Consider the following 18,037-nt stretch of genomic DNA (forward strand, 5'->3'; position numbering starts at 1 on the left):
ATACCTTAATAGAAGTTATGAATCATCATGCCCTACACAATCGTGCCTTTCGTAGTCTGCTTTTAAATCTAACGGAAACAGGTGATGTTCCCGAGATAAGTGATATAAGGAAGTGTTTATGTGCTAACATTATTGTTTTGAGTTGTCATCCGTTTCCGTTATGATTAAATCAAAAGACACGATTGTGTATGGCGTGATGATTCATAACTTCTATTAAGGGTCATGATTTATTTGTATGCATCAAAATTGTTTATACATTTTATCAACATTATTATTATATAGAATTGTCTTTAATTTCAGATAGTATAAGAATCAATTGTTTTTAGAGCAATATTGATAAAATGGAGAGTTTTAAGCGGTGAAGCGATATAACTTATTTTACAAACTGTATTCGCTATACTCTTATGGAATAGAAGTCTCGGACTCGGTACAGTCCTTTTCATCCTTATAATATTTAACGTATAATCTTTTAGACTTTGTTTCAAAGATACCTAGGTATAGATATATGATTACGATTGTGTATACTTTCACATATTTTTGTACACTTTATTACAGTTGATGTAAAATTAAAAGCTTGTTTCGTGTTAATATATTTATAGTTTTTAAGGATGTAAACATAGATTCTGTTTAAATATGGTCTTCAGTATTACAATATACATGTTAACATTATATTTAGAAATGACAATATAGTGTCTGACTTCATATGTTAACTATCCAGTTGGGGGGACAATTCTCTGAATTAGTTGCTCATAATGTGCCTCCAGAAACACTCTTTAATATTATTGTAAATGATAAAACGTTGAGCTGTCTTTGTTGTACCTGGAAAGATGTAGATTCTTTACAATGAAATATCATTGGCTACGTTATTTTGACGTTTAGTTTAATTACCGTTGTACCTGATAAACATATGATAATGATAGAAAAACAGTTCACAGCAAATACAGCTGAACTTTGACCTGTGCATTTAAGGCCACTCAAAACAATAAGTATAGCACATAAATACTTCCTTTTATCACTTATAACAGAACATCATCCGTTTCCGTTAGAATTAATGCAGACTACGAAAATGGTCGATTTTGAAGGGCGTGATGATTCATAACTTCTATAAAAGGACATGCTCTAATTTTATGTCACACGATTTTTGTACATTATATTAAACAAAGTTGTTATATCATCCTTTGTGTTGCTAGTCAATAATCTGAATAAAAGTACTTTGGTGATTATTAACTGTCAATTAAGTGAATTGAACTGTCCAGTAAGTAACAACTAAATGGATACTTTTGGTCACTTAATGGACAGTTAGTGACCAGAGACAAAGTAGCGGATGGAATCAAAATACACAACACAAAAGAAATTCAACAATTTTATATGAAAAAAAAACTTAATATATTTGTATATTACAAACACAGTATAATCCATATTTTTTATACACCGAATTCCTTCAAATTTTCAATGTTAGGCACCAGGGCACATATCCTTGAATTTCACATAATTTTAAAATTCCAAGGCCTTATATAGAGTCACATTGGACATATCCAGTATATTCCTTTGAAAGTGTGCACAACTTTGTTTAAAGAGGCTGCCTTTTCTCTTTCTGTTTGCCAGGTTGCGAACTGGTTCAGGATCCTTCTTGATTTGTCCTCTTGTTTTTGAAAGTCCCTCTTCAATCAAGTAATCTAAATCTAATTCCTTTAATGGGTTTTGGAATCTTGTATTTTCTCCAATGTCCTGCATAATTTTGCGCATTACGTCTTTACTTACATCGGGGAAAAATCCGAGCTTTCATTAAAATTGGGCATTGTGTTTTCCTTTTGGGCAAGAGAAGTTTCTTCTTCTAAATCAAGACAGTCCATATTATTTGAAAATGTTGACTGGGTCAAAAACATATCCTCTCCGTCTGACGACATTTTTGAAACTGATATTGATTTACCTGACCATGCTATGCATGAGCACACACAAAGTATGGACAGTATGGGCAGTTATATAATTAGTGAACAGTTCACAAACTATCCAATAAGTTATGAAAGAGTGCTGAAGGTGCCTATACATGCTATATATGATTGCACACAAAAGGTATAAACAAGCATGGGCAGGTACCCGACTGTTTTATGTTTTAAGTTAGAGGGAAGCCCCAAAGTGTCTATTATGTAGGAGAATTCTCCCACGTAATGGACACTTTTTCGGCTTCTCTCCATAACGTATTGATCTTTGTGGTCTTTTTTATACAAAGTACGCTTCTGTTGATATTAATCATTCAGCTGTTCTCCAATTATTAAACATATCATCATATTGTCATTGTCACATTTGTTTGATTTTTGCCAAGTAATAACAGCTTGTAAATAAAAGTCTTATTTCTGAATATGTCTGATACGTATACCATGAGTCAAGGCGAGGAAAATCAACAACGCTGAAAAGATATTTATCAAAAATGCCTCTTACATAGCTACAACCGGCATTTTGAAGAATTTCGAAGCCAAACTGTGCTGCATGAATTCAGAAGATGTAACCATTTTCCCGCATTCCCTAAATCATGACGTCACATGATTTCATGTCCTGTATGGAGTACTTTATAATTGTGCCTGATGTCCCCATGGCAAGATTGTAAAGGTATGTCAAATTCTTATATGTTTTATTCTTCATTACTGACTTGCTTAAACCTATTGTCTTCATTGACATCGCCTTTGGCTATACGATGTACGATCGCCCTTGTGGGAAAGGCTATTGGTTAAGCATATCACGTCAATATCCTCATGAAGTGCTATACATCAATCTCATTTTAGGAAATGGTTGAAAATGAAAGTATTTTAATCTATCGTGTCACGATCCCAAATGTAGTCCCATACCATCATGCAGTGGGGTAGCAGGTACAACTCAACCAACCTGTTTGTATTATAGGTTTGTTGTTTGATTTGGTTAACTTGGAGTTGCGTCCTATCAACAGTCAATGTCATGTAAGGACGTGCTAGGTTTGATGGTGGGGGAAAACCATCGATCCCATTCGGTCAGTGCCTGACAAATGCAAATCCCCTTAGTTTAATTACTACAACAAAGTATCAGTATACACCTATTTACCTTTGACAACCGGAATTACCACAGGCCAAAAAAAATGGATGTTATGAATATAATATATACTATGCACCTGACTCCTAGGTACCCTCATGATATTTTGCTTGTCATTGAGAAGCACAAAAAGATAACCTTTCGTTTGTGAAACAATCTTTGATGTTGTGTAATTCTTGTGGTTTTTTAAGCAGTTAAAATTTAAAGGCTGAATTGGTTATACATTACTGTACATACCTAAACTTATTTTGGCATGAATTTCATTTGACAATACCTTCCGATAGAGGTACATATCTCCCTGGCTTAAGTTTTGTTCAATCACGTGTCGATTCCATAGTAACTAGTCTCGTATACCTTCGAAGATAGAGTACAGATCTCCCTGGCTTAAGTTTTGTTCAATCACGTGTCGATTCCATAGTAACGAGTCTCGTAGTACCTTCGAAGATAGAGGTACAGATCTCCTGCTTAAGTTTTATTCAATCATGTGTCGATTCCATAGTAACGAGTCTCGTAGTTCCTTCAGATGGAAGTAACAGATCAACCTGGCTTAAGTTTTTATTCAATCACGTGTCGATTCCATAGTGATGAGTCTCGTAGTACATATCTCCAGTTCCTACAGTTTTTATTTACCCCAAACATTAAATTTTGTAGTAGGTTTGAGAAGAAAGTTTGAATTTATAGTTTCTCCGGTCAACATAAAAGCGATATACTTCCTTAATTTTGATATTTTCAATCGCATTTGACCAACTGAAATGCATCATTGACAGTTAAAATATAATTTTGATTGTTACGCCATTATTTTATGCGCGAAATACGCCATATTACTGTGTAGAAATATGACGTGATGTTCATAACATATGGCGAAATAGCATTTGGCGGAACTAGTTGTGATGTGGTCTTCTGTAAATGGAAGAGAGAAAAAAATCTAATAAATAGAATATTCTGCACTCGTGAAAAAATATCAAAGTTTCCACCACACTCGATGAAATATAACTGGTATCGATCAAGAAACAAGGACTATCCTTTATTTATATATTTAATTTTCTATATTTACATTTCTGTTTTCTCTTTTCTTGATAACCTTATCAATCGGCAAATGTGTACACTTCCGTAAGCGCAGAGAGATTGATCGGCTGTTATATCAATCCTATAGCATTGTGAACTTTATTTGCACATTAACTTTCGCCAATGTAATGCGCGTTGTTAAGAAAATCTGTAAAAGAAACCACACAACTTCTTAAAAAATCCGTAATTATTTATATTTTTATTCTAGTGTTTTTATTTAAAGTAAAAAATGATACATGTAAAACCATTTCTCGGATATAACAGGTCTGAGAATCTGCTGAAATATTTCTAAACCCTGCGAGAAATGGACAATCGTGAATGAGCCTGGTAACATAATGGAACTGTGAAGTTTAATGAGATTTCAAAATATGTCAAAAGTCAATTTTCGCCAATAATAAGCTTACGCACACAACCTCAAAATGGCGTAGACCTGGAGATATCAGATCCTTCAAGCGGCTCACATCATCGTAGAGTTTCTGGATACAATCAGATCCTTCATAGCGGCTCGAGACATCATCGATATAGATCGATCAGCGGGTTTTAATTGATTGGGCGATCGTCATGGCGGGGACATGATGAAAAGGGAATCCGAATTCATTAGTTAAACGTAACGTGAGTGAATTGAGTATTAGCTGTACATATACCAACAAGCTTACAGTAAGTGTCAATGTTTCATGCCGTCAATTACATTTTGTATTATATATGGTAATTATTATTTCTTAGTTAATTGCTATAATTGTATATTTCCGGAAAACGAATTCATTGTAACAGTGACTTTTGAAGTTTGACTTTTGCCCCAAAAGAAACTAAAGCATTGAAAATATAATGAATGCTTTATTTATAACCATTGCATTAACTGGGAAAGTTGGGAACGACACCCTGTGGCGAAACATTTGCGATTTATGCTATAGGATCGATTTACATTAGGATCTAGTGTGGTGCGTATCCAGGGTAGAGGAAGGGACTAAAATGACTTTGATATGAACAGGGGTGGGATTGTCCTCGGGTACACATATCTCGAAATCAATTACTATTATATGATTTTTTATATTTCAACTTCGTATTTCATGCTTTTTAACTTAACCAGCAATAATGAGTTTTGTAGGCTATGAAAAACACTGTTGGGTCATCAGTAGATTGTATATAGTTTTACAGATGTGTAGCCATTTAGATAAGTTTGCGTTACAGATGGTATATGCTCTTAATAGTTAATTCTAGAGTGGACTGGAGAAGAGTGGTTTCTAGTATTAGATATATAAAATATGTAGCCTACGAATTCTTAGATTGCCCATCAACGTGAGATCTAGTCACGTAGTAGTGAATGTACTATGTGCTAATATTCAGTCCGATTGAATCTTCCTCTTTCTCTTCAAACCCAACCTGACTTTACAAGTTATATAGATGGGTGAATTCAATCGTGCATGTTAGCATTCGTTTATATTCAATTATGATGAGACATTTCGTTTTATAAATGTAGTAAAATGATCACATTGTTGAAGTGAAGCCAACTACGATATTAAATGTGCAATATTTATTATTCAATATTTTAAAATTATTCCTTGTAGATCCAATTTTTAATTATAGTACACCACTTGGAACAAATTAGGGTTCTATTTGTTGATATGATATTTTAAACATTTCTTACATATGTGTTACGTTTTTCTTACGTTAAAACTGTTTTGGGATGAACAATAGTTTTCTAGGAATGAATACTATGCATGACATGGTAACAAGGGAAATTATCGGAGAATAAAAAACTTAAAAAAGCTTGAAATTATTGCGTTTTATATTTTTAGAATCAATATTACGAAGTTGCAATCGCTGGACTAGGCTTTATTTACTGTAAACAACGTGCTTCTTTAAATTTGGATTGTGCTAGTTTTACTTTCGCGAATGTTTATATTGCGATGGTCCAGTAGTAAATTTGCAAAGAGTTAAGTATCTCTGAAAATATACCAATACATACACCATATATATGTTATAGAGAAATATAATAATATATTTTATAGTTTATATATATGTCCCCAGTATTAGAATATATTGAAAGATGGTCCTAATTTACCAGTAAAATTTTTAAATCCGTGAATCCATGGATGATTCGCGAACTTGTTTTGAATGCCCTAATGGAACAACCTTATAGGATGGGAAAAATGTGTACAGGTACGTAGCCGCGATTTCCATATATACGTTTTCTTTGAAACTGAGTTTGGGATAAGTTACTTGCAAGTAGCATCTCTTAAAAATTGAACCAAATGGGATGGGGCCTGAAAATTAACAAAACGACTCATAGAGCATGGGGCGGACCGAGGAAGGGAATATCATTTTTATATATTCTATGGGTTTCCCCCATATTAAATTTGGCTGATACCCAAGTAGAATACACACTTTTTATTTGTAATTTTAAGCATCCATTGATAGGGAAACAGTCAAAGTGGGATGTCTAATTGGCTGACAGGTACAAAAAAAGTTCATACGTAAAAAGAATAAATTCGATTTGGAAATATAAGCGTAAAACATAAAGATGTTGGACACGCACATTAAACTCTGTGACAATGGTTGGCATGTTACTAGTTTAAACTTTCTTAATGTATGCTACTCAAAGTGTCAATGACATCATAATTACCTTGTTGGGTATAAAAACACGTTGGGATTACCAGGGTGCATGTGTTTAAAATACACATGGAAATTCCTTATATTTGAAACTGATCTTTCAGGGGGCCTGAGGGGCGGGAGTCAGGGGTCCTATGGCTATTTCCCATTCATACGTTTGCATTCTCTGAATGATAGCACTTCTATACTGCAATAATGTTGCGTCACATTTAGCCATGTGTTTCTTTAAAAACAAAAAAAATAGTTTATAAGTAGGCCTTAGTGTGGGAAATTGACATGAGTAAATGTGTTAAATTGTACAAATGATGTACCCTTTATTGTTATAGGGGCAGGTAATTTGCCTAAGAAGAGTTAATTTGAATGTATTTTGTTATTGTGCACGATGTCACTAAGCCTTTATGGGAAAGGCTCATAATGCAATGTACCTGGTTAATGGTAGTCAATTTGTTGACCCGTTCGAGGGGTCAATTTGGGACGGCACTTATATAAAGCATGCACTGCAGAATTGTACAAATTATGTGCCGAGACCCAGGGGGCAATATAACTTGTTATAGCATTGTTATCTTAATTGTGAAATTTTTATATTGTTTGGGAAGATAATGAGATAAAAGGTAAGATATAACATTTATCAGCGTAATCCAAGTGCTAATATTAGTTTTTTACCACTTTTATAAACCAGGAGATGCGAAATGATCTATAAATTAATGCCCTTGTCATCCTCACGCGCATGTAAGTCCTTTTAAAACAGTCTAGTCAACTAAACACTTTGAATAATACGTAAGATTTACATAAGTTGATTACCCGAAAATGCAGACACGTCAGGAAAAGTCGTTTCACAATTAGTCTTCTTAGATCGTGTTTACAAATACTCAGATAGATTTGAATTAAACAGGAATTTTTAAATGGTTTGAATGTTATTAAATTTTCCTAATATTCAAAGTTAAGTTTGATGGCTATTTGAACGGGTTCCAACACAAGATTTCATCACTAAGAAAGATGCTGCATCTTCATACGCTCGTCACTTCTAAAATCCTACCATCAGTAAAATAATTGTTTTCTTAACAAATCAATCACGGTTTTTTTTTTGCAAAACTGTTAGATCTCATATATGTAAATAATATTTGATAAAATACATCTGTCTGACTGTAAGATCATGTATTTAACATACCAATAAGTTTGAAATAAAAATACCAGTCGTACTGAAATTTTTCTAATTAATTAATAGTTTCAAACAGTGCGTATAAGTGTTAATCAAGAACATTAGTCAAATCCAATCATTGAGCATTAATTAACTGGACCATCGTACTACGAGGCCAGTGGCCTCTTGTTTATAGTGCTATTGCACTGAAGCATACAGCCAGCCGACGACGCTAAGCAACACACTCGACCCGGTCACATTATATACGTCCAACTCCATTAATGCCGAGCGCTAAGCAGGAAAAAGTCTAACGCCCTACCTGACATTGACCTCATACATATCACATGTTAGAAGGACTTTGCCTTGATAGATAAACCATTTGTAGCATATGTGATATGTAAGGTCCGATCTTATAATTGAAATATCGCATACATATTACACATTACAGCCTTGATAGATAAACCATTTGTAGTATATGTGATTTATAAGGTCCGATCTCATAATGGCAAGATAACTTCAGGTAGATACTGGTTCTCGTCTACACATGTCTATCATATATCAGATGACTTTCGGAGGGGCTGACACCATCATACTTAGACATCGAAGTACATGTGAGTATCAACAATATATTGTAGATATTAGATAAAAATGCATGCAAACATGTGGGGTGGACTTGTATAGGATTTGTCTTCTCTCCGAGCTATGTCACTCAATCTTTTTGATTTGAGAACATATTTTGTAATGGGAACAAATGAAACGACCAGTGAAAAATTTAAATTTGAACACAACTGTGTACTATAACTGTGTATACGAACACAACTGTGTATAACTGTGTGTACGAACACAACTGTGTATAACTGTGTGTACGAACACAACTGTGTATACCTGTGTGTACAAACACAACTGTGTATACCTGTGTGTACGAACACAACGTGTATACCTGTACTGTGTGTACGAACACAACTGTGTATACATGTCTGTACTTTTGCTGCCTGGTCAGTGGTCAGTTGTCTGCCGAAGATGGTGGAATCGTACTGGCCTTCAAAACGTCACACGTTAGACGACATTTTATGTCCCTGGCTCTTAATAGGACCTAACTATAATAAACCAAACCACATCAAGTTATACACGATACAGAATAAACATTGAGATGTGAAATTAATTTCAATATTACACAATATTACCTTAAACGCGTCCCATGTTTTAACCTTAGATAAGCAGTACATACATTGTGGCCGGTATCTGACCCGACATGTTTATGTGATAACGGTATATACGTGGATACAGATGGTGGGGTACCATTTATATGCTCAACTCGGTGTCATTACAATCTTTTTTTTTCAACCACAAACACTAATTTCTTTCTTCAGTATAGTTTTCTGAGAGCTACATGGGTTATGAACCCTGGGGCCATCCCCTTCTCAACATATTCTGTATTGGCATATTTCAGCGTTATCTGCACTTGCAGATACGTATCGATTGTAAAGTAAAGTGTTTGCGAGCGTAAAGTTATCAGAGAAAACAACGTGAATTTCGGTCACTAAATAATGACGTAACAGTCGATACCTACCCGCAAGAGAGGTAAATCTGCAATGTGCAAAGATGGAAAAGCATGATAAAGGAAATTACTCTTTCAACTATTGCTCATCACATTAAACTTACTAGTGCTCTAATATCATTTGCATACTCTTTCACACATTATGCTCAAGAATTATAATGTTGTTTATCTATATATCCATTATTGAACTTATTCTTTTAGCATATATTACGTCTTTGCATATTACAGAGTTAGCTCCCTTGCCGGTAGGTATCGATTGTTACGTCATTATTTTGTGAGCGCAATTCACGTCGTTTTCTCTGAAAAGTATGACGTTAGGATCACAAACACATGACGTCACAATCAATAGCTACCCGCAAGGGTAGATAACTCTGTAATATGAAAATACGGAATACAGAAAATTGTAACAAGGAATCAAAACAAAACAAAATATTGTAAAGCACGATAACAACTGATAAGGGAAGTGCGAAACTACAATTGACATGACAGCAAATGAGTTAATATGTTCAGAGTCGAAATATAACTAATTCAAACGTTTGATGCAGATTTTACCCAAAGACGTTATGGCGACATTAAGTCAGTGGATAGAACCTGATGCTTATGAATATGATAACACCACTATTGTTGACCGAACGATGAAGAAAATGGAAAATTTCCCTGATGCTGTACCTTTTATCGAAAGGTCTTTGTCCGGCTCCCGACGGTCTCTGACGAACCAGGAGTTCGTACAGAAAGTGATTAAGATAGCTAAATACCTGGTATCCTTTGGTGTTAAGAAAGGCGACAAGATTGCCATCTTCGGGAAGAACTCATTGGAGTGGATCATTGGCGAATTTGCTATCTTTTTCGCTGGGGCCGTTTCAGTCCACATAAATATAACAAACAGAGACGCTAGTGACGCAATAGAAACCCTGGGAATCTGTAAATGTAGGTTTTTACTAATAGATCCGACTGAGAACAGCGGAGCACAAGCGCTCATTCCACAGTTCAAACTGACAGACGACAGTAATCATGTATTACTTCTCAGGAAAAATGAGAAATGGGACTTCAACGACTTAGAATCGGAGCTTAATGTGCCTGAACATGAAGTAGAACTACCAAAGGTCGATGTAGGTGATGGTGCCGTAATTTTTACCACTTCCGGCAGCACAGGAAATCCCAAGCTTGTGCTTCACACACATTCAGGAATCGTGTACAGCATCCCCAACGACGAAAACAATCCTACGTTCAAACATTTTGGGGGTCCTTCAAAGTTCAAACTTTTTAACGACCGGACATTCAGTTGGCTTGGAGGGTCTCCTCTTGTTAGCTTCTTGTATGGGAACCAAATTTTGTTTATGCCCTCCGTAACACACCCGTCGAAAGAGCAGGCAGTGCAGATATGGAATATTATAAGGGAGGAAAAGTGTATGGGTGGATGTTTTCTGCCGTTTTTGCTTCAAAATATGGTTGACACTCACGTCGGACCAGGGGAAGACGACTTCAAACTAATCATGCTATTTTCAGGAGGCCAGGTCCTTGACGAAACATTCATACAAAAGACGTGGCAGTACTGTAAGACGTTGTATGTTGGGTACGGGTTCACGGAGTCCTTCAGTAGTATAAGCGCTCTGACTTTGAACGAAGGTCAGCCGTATTATAAAGGTTTTGTTGGAAAGGTCGCCAAGGGTGTGGAACTGAGGATCGTGGATGAATTCGACAACGTAATGGAGTTGGAGAGTCAGGGAGAAATACAGATACGTCAAAAGTCACTTTTCAAGGAATATTTCGCAAATGACCAGCTGACGAAAAATGCGTTCACGGCCTCGGGGTGGTTTAGAACTGGGGATATAGGTTTCCTCCGGGAAGGAGGGGTTCTGGTTATCACTGGGAGAAAAAAGGATATCATCTCACGTGGAACTAGGAAAATCCTGCCGGGAGGCATAGAGGATACAGTGAGGAAAATGTCTGGCATCAAGGAGGTGGTAGTGGTCGGTGTTCCTGATGATCGCCTACTGGAGGAAATTTGTGTTTGCTTCATTTCTGACGAAGGGGTAGACTTGACCGCGGAGGATGTTGAAGGATTCTGTAAAAACATCTACCTTAAAGAGGAAGCTGCGGACGGGATGGGAGATATGCCTAGGTATTTCCTGAGATTTGATTCATTTCCGTTACTGAACCACAGTAAAATGAACAAAGTAGAGTTAAAACTTCAGGCGGCACTGAAACTAAAGTTGGAGAAGTGATCAAAAATCATCGATAGAACAGTTAACACTTCAGGCGACGCAAACACTAAAGCTATAGAAGTGATCAAATTATCGATATAGTTTGATCTAAAGGAAAGATGAACAAAGAGTAGTTAAAACTTGAGATGATATAGAAAATAATATAAAGCTATGGAAGTTATCGAATCATCGATATAGTTTGACTCTAGGGACAGATGACAAATCAACTATATTTGCTGTTAAACTTTTGATGGCGATAAGCTAAAATTCGAACAATCTTTGATATTTTTTAATTGAAATATTTTGAAACTATAAATGATTACTTCTCTATGCTATATGATGGGACACATTCCAAATTGTAGGAGATTTTGTAATGATTATCTGGCATGTTTCAATTAAAATATTTTGAAAATTCAAATTTTTGTAAGGCTGAGATACACATGGCGAAGATGATTGGGTCGAGACATGATACAACTGGACGGACGTGGGCCGTGGCGAAAACTGATTACAAATAACCAGTGAATTTATTATCGAGGCTACGTACTACAGACATGATGATTTAATGCAGTTAGATGACCGCTTCAAGAGGTCTTTTCCTGAGTGAAACGAGCATAATATCGTGACGTATCCTTCTCTAACATTTTGTTCATATTCTTATACATTTTATAAGATATAAGATGCAATATAAGTACTTATCTTGTAAACACGCGATGGATATACAGTTGGACACTACGTTTAACGCACTGCTGGGTTTCGTTTTCTTGTCTTGGTTTTGCGAATGAGTATTATGTGAGCTGATTGTCAGAGACCCGGAGATAACATAATACAATATGATAAATCGATGAACTATTACTACAGTCACACACAAGTAACAGAGTGGATCCTATAACGTTTGTTTATATGTTAAAACATGGAGTATAACATCGACATACTACTTCTAGTTTTGCTGTCTGGGATTTGAGAGTTTGTACACTGTGAGCTGGTTTTGAGAGGACCTGAAGATAATTGTAGACTATGGACACCTCCGACATTTGGTAATCTAAAAGACAACGACAGAGTTGACGTTGGTCCTCTCTCCTCCCTTCTACCCGTGCGTCCTGTACAGGTCGGGGTATACGCACAACACACAGACTGGATGAGATATGAAGGTTGTACACTTCAGCTATACGACGGACCTTGTACTCACAGGCTGTCAGGACAAACCGACCCTATCATTGAATGCTATGAACATTGCAACAAAACGACATTTTCCTTGTTTGATAAGTGTTGTTATTGTCAGGAATTTAGTATAAAAGCAAAGACTACGTGTTTCGCGAAACAGTGCTTCCCTACGTATAACGGAACTTGTGGAGAGACTTTTGGTGACCCTAACTCTGGCTGTTTCTGTCAATATCGTCCCATTGAACTATCGGTAAGAGGTGGACCGCCTAACTGTATGTCAATATATCATACAAAAAATCAGGAAATAATGCTCCAGTCCTCAAACTGTAAAACCAAACTGCGGTATATCGGCGCAAGGGGACCTACGTTTATGGAATATCGGGAGGCTTCTTGGTGGACAGCGGCCAAGAGAGTCCAAAATGATGAGTTCTTTTTCGCAAATGAAACTTTTCTAGTAAAAAATGTCATATTAAAAAACGAGACTTGGTACTGGGTAGGCATCTTCACAAAACAAAAGCTCCTATCCGAACGGCCAAACGAAGCGGAATTCTGTGGTGTGCTAATAAAGGACGGAAAAGGAACAGTCAGATTTACAATACAAAGATGCTATCGTTCATTGTCCAAGTTATGTGAGATAAATATCAAACCTTCACTAATACCTCAGACTGTAGTATCAGTATCGGGTACAAAAACGGTTCCTACTGACAGTACACCGAAAATGGGTAATACAACGAAAGTGGACGACGAACCGGATGTGGACGAAAACCCGGAAGTGGATAACAAGCCAACAGATGCCAACAACGGAATTAGTACCGGAGCAATCATTACAATATTTAGTTTGTTTGTATCTCTGATTATTGTTCTTGCTATGATTTTCGCTATTGTTAAACGCAGAGCAAAATTATCTGGAAGAGTTATGGACGCGAACGTTTCAAATGAAAATTCCCCGCCGGTGGGAAATGTATACAACTCACTGATGGATATAGGACGGTCCCGGGATAACGATTATAGTCAACTACACACTGAAGATCAGAGAGTTTCCAATGAAAATTCCCCGCCTGTGGGAAATGTATACAGTTCTTTGATAAATATAGGACGGTCCCAGGATGACGATTATAGTCAACTGAACACTGGAGATCAGAGAGATTCCAATGAAAATACCCCGCCTGTGGGAAATGTATACAATTCTTTGATAAATAGAGAACGCTCCCAGGATGACGATTATAGTCAAATAAATACTGAAGATCAGAGAGTTTCAAATGAAAATTCCCCGCCTGTGGGAAATGTATACAATTCTTTGATAAATATAGGACGGTCCCAGGATGACGATTATAGTCAACTGAACACTGAAGATCAGAGAGTTTCAAATGAAAATACCCCGCCTGTGGGAAATGTATACAATTCTTTGATAAATATAGGACGGTCCAAGGATGACGATTATAGTCAAATAAATACTGAAGATAAGAGAATTTCAAATGAAAATTCCCCGCCTGTGGGAAATGTATACAATTCTTTGATAAATATAGGACGGTCTCAGGATGACGATTATAGTCAACTGAACACTGACGATCAGAGAGTTGTTTATCATGAGATTAAAGGCAACACTGATCAGAACAATTATGACGATGTCAATTAGGTCAGGAATCACTATTAACTTATTCCGTCTTTGTATATAACAAAGTTACCTCCCTTGTGGGTTTATATCTATTATGATGTCATTTTTTTTGTGAACGACCTTCTCGTCGTTTTCCCTGAAATTATGCTCGCAAACCAATCTGATTAAAACACAGATCCTTATAACCACTCCGTTCAATAGAGGATCTGACAATATCCCATAAGGGGTCACGTCAAGATGACCTTTATACCACGTGTACATCAGAGCAAGTGCAGTCTCAACACCTAACAACATCATTTGAAAACGTCTTTTCGCCCCAGTATATATATACAATTAGCTTTGTTGTGCACTTCAGGCGAGATGGTTACATACGCGGAAATAATTTGGACAGCTTTTTGAAACTATTTTGTCCCCAGTCAAGATTCTGGCTGTGGCACTTTGATTGGTCATTTCAAAAGGTCATCTTGACGTGACCCCTAATGGGATGTTCTCTGATCCTCTTATCAAACGTAGTGATAATAAGGATCTGTATTTTAATCAGATTGGCTCGCAAACGCACCACGTCGCAATCAAAATACCAACAAGTGCAGATAACTCTGTGTTATGCAAATGCAGAATTAGAACATTCAGAAATCACTTGACTCAAGTATTTATGATAATCTAGTGTCAGTCAAATATTACTACATGTAAATACGGACTGTGTTAGTTTTAGTTCAGTCAGGCAGTACAACACCGGTGATGAAAAATGTGATTTTGTCAGTTCACATAAACATTCAATTTATTGTTCGTCTTGGTCGCTACCAGTAAATGGCCCTGTGGAGTGGTGTCATTAAATCGTGATAATTGATAGAAAATTTGTCAAAATGAATGACATGTATAGTAAAAATAAAACGTCTACCAATACTTTTGTCTGTGTATTTTGAGATACCATAATTGTTAGAGATACAACAGACGGAATGTATTTGCCAGTTTTATCATATCAATGCGTTATTAATGGAAAGCAATTTCACGCAAGTTTTAAAATGAATCGCACCCATAAATATATCAGCTTTCAGTTTCGAACTTGTCTACCCAATTGATCATAAAACATCTCTCATCTACAAATAATCCATCTCTCATCTACAAATAATCGTCATGCCCTACACAATCGTGTCTTTCGTAGTCTGCTTTTAATCTAACGGAAACAGATGATGTGCCGAGATAAGTGATATAAGGAAGTGTTTATGTGCTAACATTATTGTTTTGAGTTGTCATCCGTTTCCGTTATGATCAAATCAAAATACACGATTGTGTATGGCGTGATGATTCATAACTTCTATTAAGGGTCATGTTTTATTTGTATGCATCAAAATTGTTTATACATTTTATCAACATTATTATTATATAGAATTGTCTTTAATTTCAGATAGTATAAGAATCAATTGTTTTTAGAGCAATATTGATAAAATGGGGAGTTTTAAGCGGTGAAGCGATATAACTTATTTTACAAACTGTATTCGCTATACTCTTATGGAATAGAAGTCTCGGACTCGGTACAGTCCTTTTCATCCTTATAATATTTAACGTATAATCTTTTAGACTTTGTTTCAAAGATACCTAGGTATAGATATATGATTACGATTGTGTATACTTTCACATATTTTTGTACACTTTATTACAGTTGATGTAAAATTAAAAGCTTGTTTCGTGTTAATATATTTATAGTTTTTAAGGATGTAAACATAGATTCTGTTTAAATATGGTCTTCAGTATTACAATATACATGTTAACATTATATTTAGAAATGACAATATAGTGTCTGACTTCATATGTTAACTATCCAGTTGGGGGGACAATTCTCTGAATTAGTTGCTCATAATGTGCCTCCAGAAACACTCTTTAATATTATTGTAAATGATAAAACGTTGAGCTGTCTTTGTTGTACCTGGAAAGATGTAGATTCTTTACAATGAAATATCATTGGCTACGTTATTTTGACGTTTAGTTTAATTACCGTTGTACCTGATAAACATATGATAATGATAGAAAAACAGTTCACAGCAAATACAGCTGAACTTTGACCTGTGCATTAAGGCCACTCAAAACAATAAGTATAGCACATAGATACTTCCTTTTATCACTTATCACAGAACATCATCCGTTTCCGTTAGAATTAATGCAGACTACGAAAAGGGTCGATTTTGAAGGGCGTGATGATTCATAACTTCTATAAAAGGACATGCTCTAATTTTATGTCACACGATTTTTGTACATTATATTAAACAAAGTTGTCATATCATCCTTTGTGTTGCTAGTCAATAATCTGAATAAAAGTACTTTGGTGATTATTAACTGTCCATTAAGTGAATTGAACTGTCCAGTAAGTAACAACTAAATGGATACTTTTGGTCACTTAATGGACAGTTAGTGACCAGAGACAAAGTAGCGGATGGAATCAAAATACACAACACAAAAGAAATTCAACAATTTTATATGAAAAAAAAACTTAATATATTTGTATATTACAAACACAGTATAATCCATATTTTTATACACCGAATTCCTTCAAATTTTCAATGTTAGGCACCAGGGCACATATCCTTGAATTTCACATAATTTTGAAATTCCAAGGCCTTATATAGAGTCACATTGGACATATCCAGTATATTCCTTTGAAAGTTTGCACAACTTTGTTTAAAGAGGCTGCCTTTTCTCTTTCTGTTTGCCAGGTTGCGAACAGGTTCTGGACCCTTCTTGATTTGTCCTCTTGTTTTTGAAAGTCCCTCTTCAATCAAGTAATCTAAATCTGATTCCTTTAATGGGTTTTGGAATCTTGTATTTTCTCCAATGTCCTGCATAATTTTGCGCATTTCGTCTTTTTACTTACATCGGGGAAAAATCCGAGCTTTCATTAAAATTGGGCATTGTGTTTTCCTTTTGGGCAAGAGAAGTTTCTTCTTCTAAATAAAGACAGTCCATATTATTTGAAAATGTTGACTGGGTCAAAAACATATCCTCTCCGTCTGACGACATTTTTGAAACTGATATTGATTTACCTGACCATGCTATGCATGAGCACACACAAAGTATGGACAGTATGGGCAGTTATATAATTAGTGAACAGTTCACAAACTATCCAATAAGTTATGAAAGAGTGCTGAAGGTGCCTATACATGCTATATATGATTGCACACAAAAGGTATAAACAAGCATGGGCAGGTACCCGACTGTTTTATGTTTTAAGTTAGAGGGAAGCCCCAAAGTGTCTATTATGTAGGAGAATTCTCCCACGTAATGGACACTTTTTCGGCTTCTCTCCATAACGTATTGATCTTTGTGGTCTTTTTTATACAAAGTACGCTTCTGTTGATATTAATCATTCAGCTGTTCTCCAATTATTAAACATATCATCATATTGTCATTGTCACATTTATTTGATTTTTGCCAAGTTATAACAGTATGTAAATAAAAGTCTAATTTCTATATATGTCCGATATGTATACCATGAGTCAAGGCGAGGAAAATCAACAACGCTGAAAAGATATTTATCAAAAATGCCTCTTACATAGCTACAACCGGCATTTTGAAGAATTTCGAAGCCAAACTGTGCTGCATGAATTCAGAAGATGTAACCATTTTCCCGCATT

At 35.8% G+C, this 18,037-nt stretch overlaps 1 protein-coding gene across 2 annotated transcripts; it reads left to right on the forward strand.

Annotated features, from left to right (window-relative positions):
- The first annotated feature begins 8,375 nt into the window (after positions 1-8,375).
- Positions 8,376-15,314, forward strand: LOC138310236 (putative acyl--CoA ligase YdaB). 2 transcript variants are annotated; one of them, XM_069251357.1, is made up of 3 exons: positions 8,376-8,484; positions 9,977-11,553; positions 12,064-15,314. In XM_069251357.1, the coding sequence occupies exons 2-3, from the start codon at positions 9,995-9,997 to the stop codon at positions 12,086-12,088; spliced, it is 1,584 nt and encodes a 527-aa protein (XP_069107458.1). In that variant the 5' UTR covers positions 8,376-8,484; positions 9,977-9,994; the 3' UTR covers positions 12,089-15,314. The 2 variants fall into 2 exon arrangements, with proteins under 2 accessions (XP_069107458.1, XP_069107457.1); XM_069251356.1 differs by having other exon boundaries at positions 9,977-15,314.
- Positions 15,315-18,037: the final 2,723 nt, after the last annotated feature.

This window comes from Argopecten irradians, chromosome 16 (assembly GCF_041381155.1).
Source record: "Argopecten irradians isolate NY chromosome 16, Ai_NY, whole genome shotgun sequence".
Taxonomy (NCBI): domain Eukaryota; kingdom Metazoa; phylum Mollusca; class Bivalvia; order Pectinida; family Pectinidae; genus Argopecten; species Argopecten irradians.

What these genes read in the sequence shown, in the direction of transcription:
- LOC138310236 (XM_069251356.1), top strand. Translation starts at nt 9,995, where the DNA reads ATGGCGACATTAAGTCAGTGGATAGAACCTGATGCTTATGAATATGAT.